The sequence below is a fragment of the Eulemur rufifrons genome, chromosome 13, assembly GCF_041146395.1.
Source record: "Eulemur rufifrons isolate Redbay chromosome 13, OSU_ERuf_1, whole genome shotgun sequence".
Classification (NCBI taxonomy): Eukaryota; Metazoa; Chordata; class Mammalia; order Primates; family Lemuridae; genus Eulemur; species Eulemur rufifrons.
Window position 1 is genome coordinate 10034719 of NC_090995.1, and position 17354 is coordinate 10052072.

General features: G+C 39.7%; 1 protein-coding gene across 1 annotated transcript in view; it reads left to right on the forward strand.

The window, feature by feature from the left end:
- The window catches only part of FAM13A (family with sequence similarity 13 member A), a 190173-nt gene that overhangs the window by 152427 nt on the left and 20392 nt on the right, over nt 1–17354 (forward strand). Inside the window, exons 12-14 of the mRNA XM_069485346.1 lie at nt 2551–2627; nt 3002–3044; nt 12427–12574. Of these exons, the coding sequence (XP_069341447.1) occupies nt 2551–2627; nt 3002–3044; nt 12427–12574 (268 nt within the window). The remainder of the gene's footprint in view (nt 1–2550; nt 2628–3001; nt 3045–12426; nt 12575–17354) is intronic.

The following is a 17354-nucleotide window of genomic DNA, read 5'->3' on the forward strand; positions in this document are numbered from 1 at the left end:
AGCTTCTGCATTTCCGCATATGTGACCTGTACGTTACATTTTCCCCTGCCCTCATCTCAGTGATGTGAGGAACTTACTGATCTATTTCTTTATCTTAATCTTTCCTCCCTAAACCTTAGACGAAGGCTGGAAATTAGAATTTATAAAACATTTTGTGCCCAAGGCAAAAGATAGTTTTGTTATTGTATTCATAGATCTCTACTGCCCTCGTTTCTTTCTGAAAAAACTGGAATACTTTGCCAGTCCTAACACATTCATCAGATGTTCCTTATTTCCAAAAGGTATAAGTGCAACACAACTGCTTTAGCAAAGGAACACAGTGTATTTGCGTGCTGTTTTAGTAAAACCAGATAATGAATATTCAACAGTCTCAGATGTGTGAAAAAACAACATGACAATTAGAATTACTGGAAAACTTTACAGAGGCATATCGAACAGTATTGAAAATCAACCTTCATGAATTACATCTATAAAACCTCAGATCACTAGAGAGTTCTCAAACATATGACCGAAACATTTAAAAAGTAGGTAGGGAGTTAAACAAGTTAATACTCATTTGTTTTAACCCTAGAGATCAGGTAAGCTTTCTAACATCTCATAACTGCTTTTTGCAAAGCTTTCTGTTGTGCGACATAACTTTTTTCTGTAATTCCCAAAACTTACATGAATTATATTTTGGTTCCTTCTGTTTAGGAAAAAATCAGTGTTGTAACTGAAATAGCCCTAAATTTACATAATGCTATTACAGTTTATTTTCTGTTCACTCTTATTCTTTCTGAATATTTCTTAGCCTCTGAAAATTTTCATTTCTTCTAAAATAGTCATTTATGTGTAATTCTAAAGCTATCATTTCTTTGACACTGTTTTGAAATGATCTGAAGATAGAGTGTGCTCTCCCTTGGAATTCACGTTTCAGACCTTTAGGAAAACCTAATACTATTGCGCTAGATCTTACACTAAAGATTTTGATAATCTTTAATGAAGATCACCAATGGGAACAAAGATTCTTTGTCATAGATACATCCCTCTTTATCAGGAAGGACACATTCAGGTAACAAGAGCTACTATGCTTAGTGTAATGGACGCCATTTTATAGAGGCCTCTTCTAACTCAAACTTCAGAAGTATAAATATAATTGAATGTTGTCATAATTTTTTTTATTTCTCAGATCCATTCTGAAATTGTCTAACTGTGTAAATTATCTAAGTGTGTAAATTGATGCTCAGTGTCCTAATGGCAGACACAAACTCTGTCTAGTTCTTGGGACATGTCTTCACTGTGGACAAATAGCAGTAAAATATTTTCCTTGGAGATTTGATAGCTTTAGAAGTAATAACATCAACAGCAACAACTAGCATTAGTTATTCGGAAGCTTTACACGTGTTGTTTTGTTTACTCCTCGTTGCAACCCTATGTTAACTATGGTTGCCATCTTCATTTTCCACATGAGGAAACTGAGGCTCAAGTAGAGTCACACAGTTGACAAATGATGGAACTAGAATTCTAAACTAAACATTCTGACTCCAGAGCCACCATCATAAATATTATGTTATGCTACACCCTTTTTTTCTATTCTTTGATGAAGCCCAGGGTTTCAAACTGAGAATTCTAGACCCAACTTACATGGAAAAATAATTCATGTATTTACCAAGCCAAAGATTAGTTTCCTACTCTAATTACATATTTATTTTGTGGAGATTTTTGTACATGCCAATTTTATGGGATTGTGAACCTTAATCAGATTTATTTTGTACATTTTTTGTATTGGAAGGTTATTAATATGTAGATGAATACATGTTGATTTAATATATGTTCTTTATTTTGATGACACAGGACGGGTGGATTATGCTTAACATCCTTTTAATGCAGATAGGAATCTCTGAGTTCAATCTGGGTTTTGCTATGTGGAGCTACAAAATATAGATAATAGCTAACAAAGACATTATAGGGCCCAATGACCATTTCTAGAATATTGTCAGATATCTTCTTTGTTAAAAGGATGATAAAGGCCGGGCGCGGTGGCTCACGCCTGTAATCCTAGCACTCTGGGAGGCCGAGGTGGGCGGATCGTTTGAGCTCAGGAGTTCGAGACCAGCCTGAGCAAGAGCGAGACCCCATCTCTACTAAAAATAGAAAGAAATTATATGGACAGCTAAAAATATATATAGAAAAAAATTAGCCGGGCATGGTGGCGCATGCCTGTAGTCCCAGCTACTCGGGAGGCTGAGACAGGAGGATCGCTTGAGCTCAGGAGTTTGAGGTTGCTGTGAGCTAGGCTGACGCCACGGCACTCACTCTAGCCTGGGCAACAGAGTGAGACTCTGTCTCAAAAAAAAAAAAAAAGGATGATAAAACTCAATATGTAATTTTATATAAGCAGTATTTAATAAATTCATAATTTTACTAGTTTGAACAAAGATAAAAATATGAGGACTAGGATTAGCTTATGTTTATATATTGTCTGATTATTCTATTTTAAAGAAAGGGAAGGGTCTGCTGTTGCTGATTTCTTTCCATTCCCACTGGGCACTAATAATTGTTCTGTTACAGAATATGGACAGTCTCGGTTCTACACAGTCTCAGGAGAGGACTGGACCTGGTGATGTTGAACGGATGTCTGATGAAAGGTAATTTTAGAAATTTCTCTTTACATCGTTTGCAAGGGTATGAAAAGATATTTTTTCATATAATGCAATGTGAGTTTATAACAACCAAAAAGAATGGAATTAATGGACTATATGTTTACCAACAGTATTTTATAGGAAGGAAAATGTTTAGAAAATCTACCGTGGTACTATTGAAGGCAAATAATGATAGTTATGTTTGTTTTAGTTTCTAGTTTTGTATTATTTTGATTAATTTTGTTTTGCTTTTTGAAGTTTATAAGAATTTCATTTAGAGATACTCAACCTACTTTTAAAATAAATGAAATCATATCAATGAATAAAAAGCATTGTTATAAAACAAATGGACATTTTATGATATTTGCTGTTGTTTATAGCAAAGAAAATGAAAAAGATGGCGGATATATCCAGCATTTTGAGGTGAGTAGCCAGCAAGAATATGACGGTGACGGGTTGGTTCATGCATTCTTGACTGTACATGTGCAATATTAATTAGCCTGTCAGTATAGGATAATAAGATAAGTAGCGATTAGGTAGTGAGACTGTGATTGGTTAGAAAGACAAATAACCTAGACTTACAGATTCCTTGAGAAATCTTAAAAATTCCATTATTTTCCTTTGCAAATCATTTTGCTTGTGAAGATAAACATTAATAGCATGGGGATTTCTCTTTAGATTTTCTGTAAACAAAACAAAAAGTCAAAGCTACTTGTTTGATTTCCATGATTTGATACATTTTTTCTAAGTGACTGAAATATATAGGTAGTGAGCTTTAGAGGATCTGTCACTGGATTAGCTCATTAGTTTCCAAATTAACACAAATTCATTATTTAATCCAATTTTTTTTTTTTTTTTTTTTTTTTTTTAGTTTTGTGTCTCAAATAAACAGAAAAAAATCTCTAACTCTCTTACACTGGCTGTATTTTCAAGTTCCATTTACATTCTTGACTTCCGTCCTGTCCTCTCAGGACATCACCACAGGGACCCAAGTACTTGGTCTCCCTGGCTCCCAACTCCAGCTTCCAGGCAGTGTGTGAGCCTCATTTTTAATTCGTGTCTGTATTGAGGTACTGCCTCCAATGCTTCCAGCTCTGCCTCCAATCTTACCAGTTTTGTTTCTGACAAAAATTAAATCTTTTCTCAACCCATTCTTAAATGCTGACTCTCAATATATTAATTATATAGAGAACACTCCCTCCAGCCCACTGATGCTTAATCCTTGTCGCTCACTGACCTCATTCACTGATGAATTTATTCAGCGACATATATTAAATCCCACTGCATACAGGTACTGTGCTAGGAGCTGCAACTTAACCGTAGCCACAGTTCATGCCCCCATGGAGTTTCCCAGTCCCACAGATTAAGAATCAGAAGTTGGCCCTTTTCTTAGAAAATTGTACTCTCACGTAAAATCTTGCAAAAATTGCCAGAAATTAATGACCACCCCCCATGCATACATTCTAATACTGTCCCTATAAACAGTTCCTATTTCCTCTATTCGATTCTTTTCATGTATACTTCTTGGTTAACCTAGCCAGATAAAGGGAGGGGAATGCTTCCTCTCTCTGACTTCACAGCTTCTGGGCCACTGTTTTCATCTCTTATTTCCAACTCATTTGTGCTTCCTTCCTTGGGACCGAAGGCAGCAAGCTGACATTCTTTCCTTGTCTCTAGGCACCTTTTTTAAAAGCACATTTCCCCCATGATAGTGATTTTTTTTTTTTTCTTGTTTCATCCTTTCTCTGCTGTCTTCCTCCATTCATCTGCCATCGAACATTATTTTAAAGAAAATCCCTCTCCTCCTGGAGAGGTCTTCTCAGTTCTTGCCTTTTATGCCTGTTACCTTTTATGAGCTACGAGAGAACAGAGTTAACTTTTGTGGAAGGACTTCATAACATTAACTCATAAATTCCAGGTGGCACCAAAATTAAATTCATGCCGAACTCAGTTTGCCTTGGTCTTTTTGGGGACAACTCCCTGGCAGTGGATGAATCATGGGGAAACAATCTCAAATCCCTCTTCCACGTGCCAAGTCCTGTTCTCACATCTGTCACCCACGTATAGCTGCCAATCAGCACGCAGCCCACTAAGGCATTCACTATTAATAATCTTTGTCATCATGGCAATTTCAGTTAGGATATAAAATTAGGTGGTGAGTTAAAATGTAGACTAAGCTCTCCATGTCACCTTTCTATCACAACTGCACCGAAGAAGAGTAAAGACATCACTCCACAGACTGGAATTATTTCTGTTCATGAAGCCGGGTGTTTCTTTCACTGAAAGAAATGTATTTTATTATTCATGAAAAACTGTGAAAAGATCTGTTTTCCCTTGTTAGGCTCTTTCCCTTGTTTCAGTATGTTGTAAAACTCTTTCTTTTCAATACATGTAGCACTTCCTAAAACTTATTATAATAATACCACCCAAATAGTTACTCTGGTTTTCTGGTAAAATGGCAATAATCCCTAAAATTCAGAGATGAAAATAAGTCTAAACTTTGGTTACCCCTGCTAGAACTCTGTTTAACCGGTATTTACTCTGTTTCAAGTCTACTACAGCATCAGATTGAGATGCCAGAATTTACATGCCCACTTTGAAAAGATGATACAATGTTTCCAATTTCATTTTCCATTAAGATAAATTTTGTCCTTATTAATATTGTCCTTAAAAATTCTCCTTGTGAACACTGAGATAACACAGCAAATGACAGTTCCTGGGGAAAGGTGATTTTTTTTTTCTTCCTTTTTTTTTTTTTTTGACTAGTATTTCCATTAGAATGAGGAACAATAATTTCAGCCTCAGAAATGCTCCTTAGAGGCGTATCTTAGGTCTGCTTCTCAAAGGCAGATGAAGGCACACTCTGACTTTATTTTTAAATAATCAATTTGCGGCCCTAAATGTGTTTTATTTGAAGGCATGTGCTGAAAGTAAACATGAGTTTATCCCTTTGTGTCATGTCTTCTTTTTTTTTTTTTTTTGAGACAGAGTCTCACTCTGTTGCCCAGGCTAGAGTGAGTGCCGTGGCGTCAGCCTAGCTCACAGCAACCTCAAACTCCTGGGCTCAAGCGATCCTACTGCCTCAGCCTCCCGAGTAGCTGGGACTACAGGCATGCGCCACCATCCCCGGCTAATTTTTCTATATATATTTTTAGTTGTCCATATAATTTCTTTCTATTTTTAGTAGAGACGGGGTCTCGCTCTTGCTCAGGCTGGTCTCGAACTCCTGACCTCGAGCGATCCTCCCACCTCAGCCTCCCAGATTGCTAGGATTATAGGCGTGAGCCACCGCACCTGGCCTGTCGTGTCTTCTTAATTTCTTTTAATTATGCAATTAATCTTATCCAAAAACAGGTTCTAGTGAGATCTGAGATGTGCATTCGTCAATGATGGTTACCCATTTCTATTTCATATGAGTTTCTTATGTGGTTTGGATTAAAATTTGTTTAGTGACTGGCAATGAAAAAAAAAAGTTAAGAGGCACTTCAAAATGCCAAAAATTACAGTTTCTTCAGGTAGGTTCTAAAATACCCTGTCTGGGCCGGGCGCGGTGGCTCACGCCTATAATCCTAGCACTCTGGGAGGCCGAGGTGGGCGGATCGTTTGAGCTCAGGAGTTCGAGACCAGCCTGAGCAAGAGCGAGACCCCACCTCTACTAAAAATAGAAAGAAATTATATGGACAGCTAAAAAAAATATATATATAGAAAAAATTAGCCGGGCATGGTGGCGCATGCCTGTAGTCCCAGCTACTCGGGAGGCTGAGACAGGAGGATCGCTTGAGCTCAGGAGTTTGAGGTTGCTGTGAGCTAGGCTGACGCCACGGCACTCACTCTAGCCTGGGCAACAGAGTGAGACTCTGTCTCAAAAAAAAAAAAAATAAAAAATAAAAAAAAAAAATAAAATACCCTGTCTGGGCTGTATAAAACAACACAAGGAAGAGCCTAGCACACTGTTCCCTGGGCATGCAGAATCTAGAGTCTTTGTTCTTTTGTTTGTTTTTAAACTCTCTTAACAACTTCAGGCATCCAGAAGAGAAATCATCCTTAAAACTAGCGATTTCTAGGTTCTAAAAGATACCATTGAAAATGCAGATTTTCAGAGTTCTCTTTACTGTGGAGTTTATTATACCTTATGCTTCAGTGCAATTCCTTCCAGTAAGTTATTTCCCATTATGAAAATATCTTATGCTTCTGTACAAAATTCAGAATATTAAAACTATAATCTTACAGTGAACCTTTTTGTCAAGAGAGAAAACAAGAATTATTAACTACAAGTGAAGGTATTGCATTATCTAGGAGAGCTCATTTTATATCAGAATTATAAGGTCAATAAAGTGTTAAATTCTTTCAAGATACTTTTACATTCTTTATGCTTAATAAGCCTACTGCTTAAGAGAGCTTAAAAGCATACCTTTGATAACAAACAAGACATTCACAATAAACCAAAGACTTTCCCTTTTTCTTATCCTGCTTCAAAAAAAAAAAAAAAAAGAAAGAAAGAAAAGAAAAGAGGAGAGGGAGAAAGAAGAGAAGACAAGTCTTTTTTCAGTCAAGACTGAGAATTAATATTAGTTATCACAAGATCTCAAGTGCAGGTTTTTATTTGCCTTGAAAAGGTGAATTTCTGAAATATCCCCATAACAAGTATTTATGAAATGGACGACTGTGATTTCAACTTCACCTTATTTCATGGACACCTCAAGACTTTGTTATTGGTTTTAATATTAGAACTGGAAAATTTTAATAGCTCTATTTATTTAGATTAACTTCTAATTCAATCCAATTGCAAAAGGCTAATGAAGCTTTGCAGTCCACACGGATTTTAAAAATTGGTTATGTCCATTTTCCTTTATTGTCAGCCCAACCAATAAATGTTTCTAGTTCCATGTGTTTCTTCTGTGAACACTGTGGCTTCTTCCTGTGCAAACTGTATTACACAACGCACTCTCTGATTCTGTCATTCCAGGCTCTGGTAAGCCATTAACTAGGCCACTAACCCATAATCCTGTGCAGGGAGGGAGAAGGGATGGAACAAAAATTCAACAGCTGTTCCAAGCCAGGGAATGAACAGGATCAATAAAGTCTGGAAATATTAATAGAAAAAGGCAGGCCCAACTGGACAGGGACATGTCTTGACCTGAATGTGAAATGTCACTTGAGACCCCAAAAGAGCTGTCTCCATATTTGCTCCCTGGCACCCTGTGTTTTTCTTTTATAGCGTATGTGACAGTTGGCACTTGTATGTTTAGTGTCTCTTCCTCACTAAATCCCATATCTTATTTGCTTCTCATTCCAGTGCCATGGACATAGTATGTGTTCAATAAAAACTTGCCTAATGAATGGGAAAGGGAGGTAGGGTATAAATGGAAATAGCACTTGTTACAGTTTCTATCAGCTGTTTTATACATGCTTTTTTGTTTAATCCTCACAACAGTCTTACAAAATCTTGTTCCTGTATTACAGGGAAAAAAGCTAAATAAATTTCAAAGAGTTTTACTCACTGAATGCCTCACAGCTAATAAAGCTGGTATTTAAACTTGGGTCTCTGCCTCCAAAACCTACCCTAATCTACCATATTATATCGTCTCACCTGAGAGCCAAACACTTAGTGTATTTCAATACACAAATATTTAGTGTGTTTGCGTCTAGTATAGCATTGTTGACAAGGGTTTGGTGTATCACATCACAACGTAGGAATCTCTGAGTGGAAAGTTGTGAAATTAACTTATTCCCCGATTTAACTGAAGATCTTAGACATATAAACAATAAAAGGTGAAACCAAAAATACCTTTGTCAAGAGAATGCCCTTGACTTTGTAACCTTAATGATCCAGGAGGAGAATCAGACAAGCACATAGACAGTATTTGCAGTGCTGTATGATAAGCACTGTCAGAGAGTGTGGAGCAGCCTGGCAAGTGCCTCCCCCGCCCCAGACTAACATTTGAAAGCAGAGCAGTTTTCATGCTAGGATTTTGCTGCAGAGCCTGAAGAGCTTCACCATGGGCAGCCACAGAGCAACATCCCTGGCGCAAATGTGCGCAAAAAACCATCCGCAGCCCACTCTGCAACCCCAGGCAAGGCAGCCACGTGAGGTTCAGAGACCAGCAGGGCCAGAAATTGGGACTCGGGCTTCTAGGAGCAGCAGGCAAGTGAGGGACAACCTCAGGGATTGATCAGAGCACGGCAGGACAGAGCCAGGATGCACATGTATTTCCTGCACGAGTATTTCCAGGTAGGGTAGGTGTTTGCTGTGCCAAGCGCGTCCATGGCTGTGCCAGCTGGTACAGGTTTATGGAGGAGGGATCTCTCCACTGCTGTGCCAGAAATCAGCCAGGAAGTCCAGAAGCTCCCATAAGTCAACACAGGTCTATAGTGTGAATGATGCCTCATTATAGGTGGCCCAGTACCCATCCTAAACACCCGTTTATGGTGGCCCTCACTGTCCTTTGCTGGACCCCAGCTACAGTGACCTCGTTGTTATTCCTGAATCATGTAAAAATGACCGTGCCTCAGGGCCTTTGCACTTGCCTTTCTCCTTCCTGGAATGCCCTTTCCACAGAGGGTTCACATTCTCACTTCCTTCACATTTCTGCTCATGTCACTTGATCAGAGTGACCTTCCCTGAACACTCAGTGTAAAGTGGGAGACCTCAACCCCTACCACCACCATCTCTCTCACCTTGCTTTATTTTTCTCCATAGTCCTAATGTTTTTTTTCTTTATTAACTGTCACCTTCCTGTAAGATTCATTAGGACAGAGACTTTGTTGTGTCCATTATACTTTCCCCAATGTCTAAAAACCTGTCCACATGGTAGGTGCTCAGCAATCATTTCTTTTGAATGAATAAGTTTTATCTTTGTATCTCTAGCACCTGACAAATGGGCAGCCCTATTATGTAATATATATTTATATAATATGTAAATATATAACAGCCTAGCATGATATATATTTATATATAATATAAATAATACTTAGCCCAGCATGAGGCCTTTCCCAGTCCAGCATGTGCTCAGCTGACACCCTCATTATCTGCCATGCTCCCTTCCTGTCCTAAGCGCCAGCCACCCGGAACCTCTTCTCTTGCTGTGACCAAGCGTGCCCTGCTCTGACACCTGCCTTTGCACTTGTCCTTCCTCCTTCCTTCTGTGTGACGGGCCCTCCTCCCCGGCCCCTCCCACCCACACCTGTCTCCTGCCACGTCAGAGTTGCTGTTGCTGATTTATGACCGATACACCAGTGGGTCTTTTTGCTCATATTCTTTCATAATGCATTTAAAATGTCGTTCCATCCTTTGACGTAGTATGTTTCACCCTGAGTTGTAGCTGTATGTGCCTTGTCCAGTACCTTTCTCCAGTAATTTTGAGGCGTGGTGTTTGACTCGTTCGTCTTCGTACGATGCCAGATAGTAATAGAAAGAGTGATGGTTCCATTTGTGTGTGTCTTGTGCCCTGGGCACCAGGCTAGAGGCCTTTCACGCTTCCTGTCACCTCTTCAGAAACCCTTGCAAGATGGTGTCATTAATGACATGGTGAAGAGTAGGAGATGGAAGCTCAGAGGAGAGAAGCAACTCAGCCAAAGCACCAGGCTGCTAAATATCAGGGCCACTCTTCCAACCCAGGACTGCGGAGAGCAAACTCCGTGTCTTCCCACGGCATGACAGCTTGTATGACGTGGTGTGGGTTTCCTATGAAGAAAATACCCTACTTTAAAATTGAAATCATAGTTCTGTATTCTTCCCCCTTTTTGATGTCTCCAAATGTAACAAGCATTATCTTTGTTGAGAAAATGTTTATTTGCTGTATACATTCTCTCTCTCTCTCTCTCACACATACACACTTCATTGGTAACTGACACTGTAACTTTTAAAAAGCTGAGCACCCAGTGTGAGCATTTAACCCTGCTGCACGTAGGCTTTATCTCAAGGAAGAAATAACTTTCATGACATAAATGCCTTATCTGTTTTTTTCCCAATAGACAAACAGCATTTGTTTAAGTGTCTTAAAGCTCCCGATTTCCTTGGCATTTCCCTCTGACTTCAGTAGCTCATCATCACCTGATGGATGGTATTTCATTTTATCCCAAATGTGAAGAAAATACTGGTTCTCATGTATCATTTCATGGAAATATAAGAGGGAAAGCCCGGTCTGTTCCCCTGGTGATTTCAGAGTGGGTTGGATAGCTATTAAAAGTCGCTGGAAGTCTTAAGTAGTGCTTTATTTTAAGCGTAAGAACATTTCTCATACATTAATGCAATCATTTATGATTTCCAGATGTTTTTAGTGCTTTCATTTAATAATATATTTGCTAAAATAAATTTCCAGTTACTCCCCAAGAAAATCTTTTGTGCAGCTCTGCACTACTTGAGAAATATATTTATGAGTAAACACTTTTATAAACATTTTTGTTTATGATTTTATGTGAGAGAGGTAAGAGAGATAATGGTTTTCGTTTACAAGATATCAAGAGAGCAAGATAAAAAAATTAATTTCAATGTAATAGAATTACTTCCAATGCATTGTTTTAAAAACATAAAATCACTTAGCTTGAGGCCGGGCGCGGTGGCTCACGCCTGTAATCCTAGCACTCTGGGAGGCCGAGGCGGGTGGATCGCTCAAGGTCAGGAGTTTGAGACCAGCCTGAGCAAGAGTGAGACCCCATCTCTACTAAAAATAGAAAGAAATTATCTAGCCAACTAAAATATATATAGAAAAAATTAGCCGGGCATGGTGGCGCATGCCCGTAGTCCCAGCTACTCGGGAGGCTGAGGCAGTAGGATTGCTTAAGCCCAGGAGTTTGAGGTTGCTGTGAGCTAGGCTGACACTACGCCACTCACTCTAGCCAGGGCAACAAAGCGACACTCTGTCTCAAAAAAAAAAAAAAAAAAAATCACTTAGCTTGCATATCAGCCTTTTGAGGAAGATTTTGCTATTCCTCAGATGTCCGAGCCTGGTGTAGGTGCCACCAATGAGCAAAACCAAGTGTAACTGAGTATGTAACATTCAGAGTAGATGAATAGCAGGAAAACAAGTGACCGTTGCATATTTGTAAGATATAAAGTATGCATCACTGACTTGCCAGCTTTTGACTTTTTACTTTAAAAATGTCATGCTCCCTGTGTCATTTTGGCTCATTTCCAGAGTCTGTATTCCTCACTGCTGGCTGAGCTGAGACGCCAAACCCCTGTGCCTTTTGAATTTGCGCAACAATGCTTTAATACCCAGAGCTCCTCCATAAATAGTCTGTCCTCCCCATACTCAGCAAGAAAACAACCACAGGAAATCTGGGAATGTGCCGCTAGCCCGGCTTGATTGATCTAAGCCTGCAGGGCCAGCAGGGGAGAGTTCGTGTCCACAGCCTCTGCTCCTGGCTTTGTGGGACTGTTTACCCAAGGGGCAAGAAGTCTACGTGCCAGAAAGACACCACGTCGCGGCTACAGCCTTAGCAACACCAGTAGCCGGGGTTTGTTGTTGTTTATAGTCAGGAGAGCCATACTCCTTTAAGAAAATACAAACTCCTTTCCCTCCTTCCCGGCCCCAATCAGTAATCATCACGACTGTCAGCTGCCTGCAAGTCATCAGGAAGAGCAGCCCGAGGAAAGTTAAAGGAACGCAGATGGACGGTCGCTTTTTGTGTGCAAGTGGCCAGCTAGTATCTCGGGGGCATCAAGCCATGATTCTGATTTCTGCGCCGGGTGCATTAGCAGCTGTGCCTTGGGAGGTGTCGTGCAGAAGGAGTGGGATTGCTGCAGACATTTTCGGGTTTCGGTGAGTGGTAGAAATCTGGGGACACTGTGCTGTGATTGCAGGGCCCCACGATGAAGATCCAGGAGCATCCCAGCATATCTGACGCCAAACAGCAGAGGAGTCAAGATGCCGATGACCAGCAGGAGAGCTTTGTCTCCGAAGTGCCGCAGTTGGACCTGCCTGCGTTGTGTGCCGAGAAGAGCTGCGAAGGTAGGTCCCTGACACTTGGCTGATTTAATATTGGAACAGCACATATCGGCAGGAGCACAAACGAGGGAAGCGTGTAGCCATGTGAGTGTGTAGATAAGAGAGAGAGAGCTGTGCATGCAAAAGTAACTACGTTTCTAAACGACCGAAAATCCTTTATCTGGCATTGGAATATGTCAGGTTAAATGTTGCTGAGGGTAGGTGCAATCTGAGAAAGAAAACGTGCTTGCCCTTTTCATAATGTCACCTTGCAGTCCTTTTTTAATTCTTTTTAACTCTCCAGGAGTGCTGATATGTGTGTGCCTCCCCCCACCCCCACCCCCAAGTAGTGCCAAGCAGAGTGATAAGGAAACAGTGTGCGTTTAGCATTTCTGCTTTCAGAATCCCTGATCCTCCCTCTCCTACGTGCCAGCCACCTACCCCCCTCAGTGAATCTCCTTCCCATTTTTCAAGAAACATTTTGGGTTTGCTTTGTTTCTATGTTTGTTTTGTATGGATAGTTTTGTTTTGTTTTTTAAATCCCAGTTAACGAACTTTAAGGGATTTGCTTATCAAAGAGAACACTGAATAAAAGCGCTTCTTCCTGGAAGCCTGTAGTACAGCGGTTTTAGATTGGTTTTTCTAAAGACTTTTGGTAACTACATGAGAAATGTACTTGTGAGAAGAGGGTAGCTTTGTCAAAACTGTATTTCAGGGAGGAGATTGCAGCAGTTTTAGCAAGCTGCTTAGTCTTTCATTATCCATGCGTCTGCGTCCAAACACGTACCAATGTATATCCAGCATAAATGCCCATCGGCCTCCGTACAGTATGTGTTTGAAGGGACAGGAGGGAAAAACCGCCCCTGATTTCCAGTACAGCAGCATGACAGAGCTTTGGCACAGGGTCACAGCTCTGGAAATCCTTTCAGAGCCTGGATTTCCTTGTCTTCTTTTCCTACCCCTTCTCCTCTTTTTTAAACTAAGAAGTACTTTTTTTTTAACCAAGAAGTTATGTTAATGATCCTAGATCATTAATGATCAAGAGGTGATCTGAGAAGACCACAAGGTGAAATGGAGTAACCTTGTTATGCTCCTGGCATCCAGGGATATAGGGGAAAAAAAACAGCAGATAAACTGCTTTTTATTCTAGTTTTCCCTCCTTGCAATCTAAGAAAACTGTTTTAGTTCTTTTTATATAAGTAGTCAGTGGATCTGAGATTCTGTCAGATATTTTCAGCTCACAGTGCGTTCACTGAGCAAAGAAAACGTGGAGTTGTTTTGTTTTTAAGTTAAATGATATATTTCTGGGTACTGTTTTGTTCTTCTCTTGTTTTTGTGTACCTTGAAGTAATCATGTGTTAGTTTTTAATTCATACATTAAAAACAACCTGCTTCCACCCAAGAAAATGTCCCATAGGAGTCACTATTACCCAAATAAAAGAAAAAAGCCGTAATCAAAATAAATACTATATTTGGGTCTTAATGATAGGGTCTGCCATAAAGCTCTAGATAAAAACTAGGATTTTTGGTCAGAATTCAAATTAGTCACACTATTTTCTTCTTCCTTCTTCTAAAATGGACTCAGTTTCTGATTATTTTTATCTTTATTAGTCATAAGTTTATAATCTCTCTCAGCACACTTCAATAGGCTAATGTAAAGCCGAAAATTCTCTCTAGAGTTATTTAAAGCCAATTAATAGTTTTCTTTAAAGTATTTTATTAATGTGAAGAACTTTCTTCCAGATAAATAATAATATGGAGCCAACATTTTATTTGGAAATGTAGATGGATTTTTTTTTAAAAAGGGTATCGTAAAAACATACATTTCATTTCAATAGGCTTGGGAATGTAAATTGTATTATCTATGTAATTTATGAAATAACTTACTTTGAGTTTTGTTTTGTTTTGTTTTGTTTTTTTGGCAATACCGCATTTCTCATTGGATTTGCATATCTTAAAAATCTGCCTGGAATCATTTCAAGGCCATTTTGATCATTAGGTTACTGCTTTCAGTGACTTTTTTTTAAATTACGTATTTATTTTAACTTTACAAGTTAAATCATAACAGTAATATAGCCACAGGTATAATCTAAAATAAAGAAATTTCTGCCTAAAAGGTAGATCAAATGAGAGCAATTAAACCTGGTCACTAAAGTATCGCCTTTTTTATAGCTTCAATGAGATAGAAACAAAAAGGAGGCTTTGCAGTAAGGAGTAAACTTCACATTAATGTAAGCTGTGAGTGTGAAACCCGTGCCAGAAAATCTCTAAGTGGCGGCAATAATCGCCGAAACCCTGCGAACCAGCGTCCACCTCACAGGCCTCCGTCACCAGCCTTCAGGCCTCCTTGTGCTGTAACCCCCTGCCTTTCGGCTTGGTGGCTCCTTGGTCACGCCCACACCATAGCGCACGCGCTCTCGTTGATGTGGGATGGCAGACCATCAGGTGAGGGGGTCCTTACTGCAAAAGCCCTGCAGCCTGCTCACTACGCACCGCCTCACCACGTGGAAATGATGTTTCTGGCTTCTGGGCTTACTATCAAGGAAGCAAAAAGGGAAATGAAACCAATAAATAGATTCTATAGGCTCCATAGACTGGAACCCTCTCAGCGTGAAGGTAGGATCAGAGTCTAATTATGCTTCCTGGCAGATACCAAGCATGCTCTATCTTTTTTTTTTTCTGTATGTAGCTATGTTTTAGGGCACATTAATTATCTATTCACATGGCCCTATCACTGTTGCTATTATTATTATTATTATCAGGGTTTCTAGTCTCCAAAGTTAAGTGAATGCACAAATCAAATTATAATTCTGTGTTATTTAAAACCTTCGGAGTTGCATAATTAGAATGTTCCCAAGCAGTCAATTCATGTTGATTGAGGGGTTCCATTTGTGGAAGTACTGAGGTTTAAATACTCAGCCACTTTATTTATCCTGGTGGAATTAAGTTTAAAAGGGCATTTTAACCTGGGCACAGTGGCGCATGCCTGTAGTCCCAGCTACTCAAGAGGCTGAGGCAAGAGGATTGCTTGAGCCCAGGAGTTTGAGACCAGTTCAAAATAGTGATATTTCATTCCAGAGGGGGAGGGAAGGCATTTTTAAAACGGATGAAGTACTTTGTATATCTAACTCATCACTTACTGCTTATTGAAAACAACTTGGAAAGGAAATTCTCAAAAATATCATAGATAAGCAGGAAATCTTAAAAGATCTTCCAGCTGAACCTTCCCAACACACAGATAAGCTGAGGCCAAAAGAGCAAAATAATGACTCAAAGTACTGAAGTCTCCTGACTTCTACGTGACGCTTCTTTCTAAACAATACCAGTTGTATCACGGCAGGCAGTAAACCAAAGAGCCAGATTCCCTGGGTTCAAATCCTGTCTCTGCTGCTCAACCCGTTAGTAAACCTGTCTCAGTTTTGGCCTTAATTTCCCCATCTTTACATAGGTATAGTAACAGTAGATAATAATGAATAATTGATATAATAGTATCTGCTTAGTAAGTTTGCTGCGAGGATTAAAGGAGCTAAAATACGCAAAGTGCTCAGCACAGTGTGGGCACAATATGGGCACGTAGTAGGCACTATGTGAGTGTTAGTTATTATCTTCCATACATATTTCCAAGTACAGGAAAAATCAGCCTAAGTTTGCTTCCTTTGAAACCAGAGCCCAATTCTACCCAGTGACCATGGATAGGTCTGAACACAGATGAGGAATCAGTAATTACTAGGTTTTGTACATCTCTACGGATTACTGAGGACTAACCATGTCACACCAACCTCCACCTCCTTTCTTGTTTTTTTCTTTTCTTTGTTTTTGGAGACAGAGTCTCACTCTGTCGCCCAGGCTAGAGTGCCGTGGCGTCAGCCTAGCTCACTGCAACCTCAAACTCCTGGGCTCAAGTGATCCTCCTGCCTCAGCCTCCCCAGTAGCTGGGACTACATGGGCTCACCACCATGCCCAGCTAATTTTTCTTTCTTTTTTTTTTTTTTTAGTAGAGACAGGGTCTCACTCCTGCTTAGGCTGGTCTTGAACTCCTGAGCTCAAGAAGTCCTCCTGCCTCGGCCTCCCAGAGTGCTAGAATTATAGGCGTGAGCCCAGCTTGCTTTGCATTAGGGAAATGGTGCATTTGAAAAGACCTCTGCTGGGCGTTTGACAGAACCTCGATGACAGCCTTGTCAAGAGATGTGAAAGAGTTAGAAGACAGGTAGGGTCATGAATTAGTAATGGATCAACTAGCTGCACTTAAATGTGCAGATAAATGGATCAAAGTCAAGTCAAATGGGGGTATTATCATTAGGTAAAGCCCTCAGCCCTATCCTGTTCCACACATTTATTAATGATTTAAATAGAGCTGTTAAGGGCCGGCTTATTGACTTTGTAAATAGAGGCAGAGCAGGTAAGTGACATTTAAGGATTAAATTTGTGATTGATAAAGCTGATTGCTAAGGTTCCTTCTAACTCTGATAGTTTTTAAGACTATTCAAATAATTTAATAGGACTACCATTGTTCTAAGGTTAAATTTTGGAACACTAAAGAAAATTTTCTACAAGGATTCCCCCAGTAAAGAGCCTCCCCCAGGAGGGCTTCCTTCTTTCTATATTCAGGATGTACAAGTACCTCTTAGCTCAGCTGAGAACCAAGTTAGGACATCATGCCAAGTAGTAATTGTTCTAAATAACATAGCCGGAAATGAAACGTGGAAAACATCAGCTCCCTTAATTCTGTGCAGATTTCTTAGAAATAAATCATCTCGATAGCAAATTTTCTTTTGTTTAGTAAGTGGGTCCAGCCAGCTAAGCA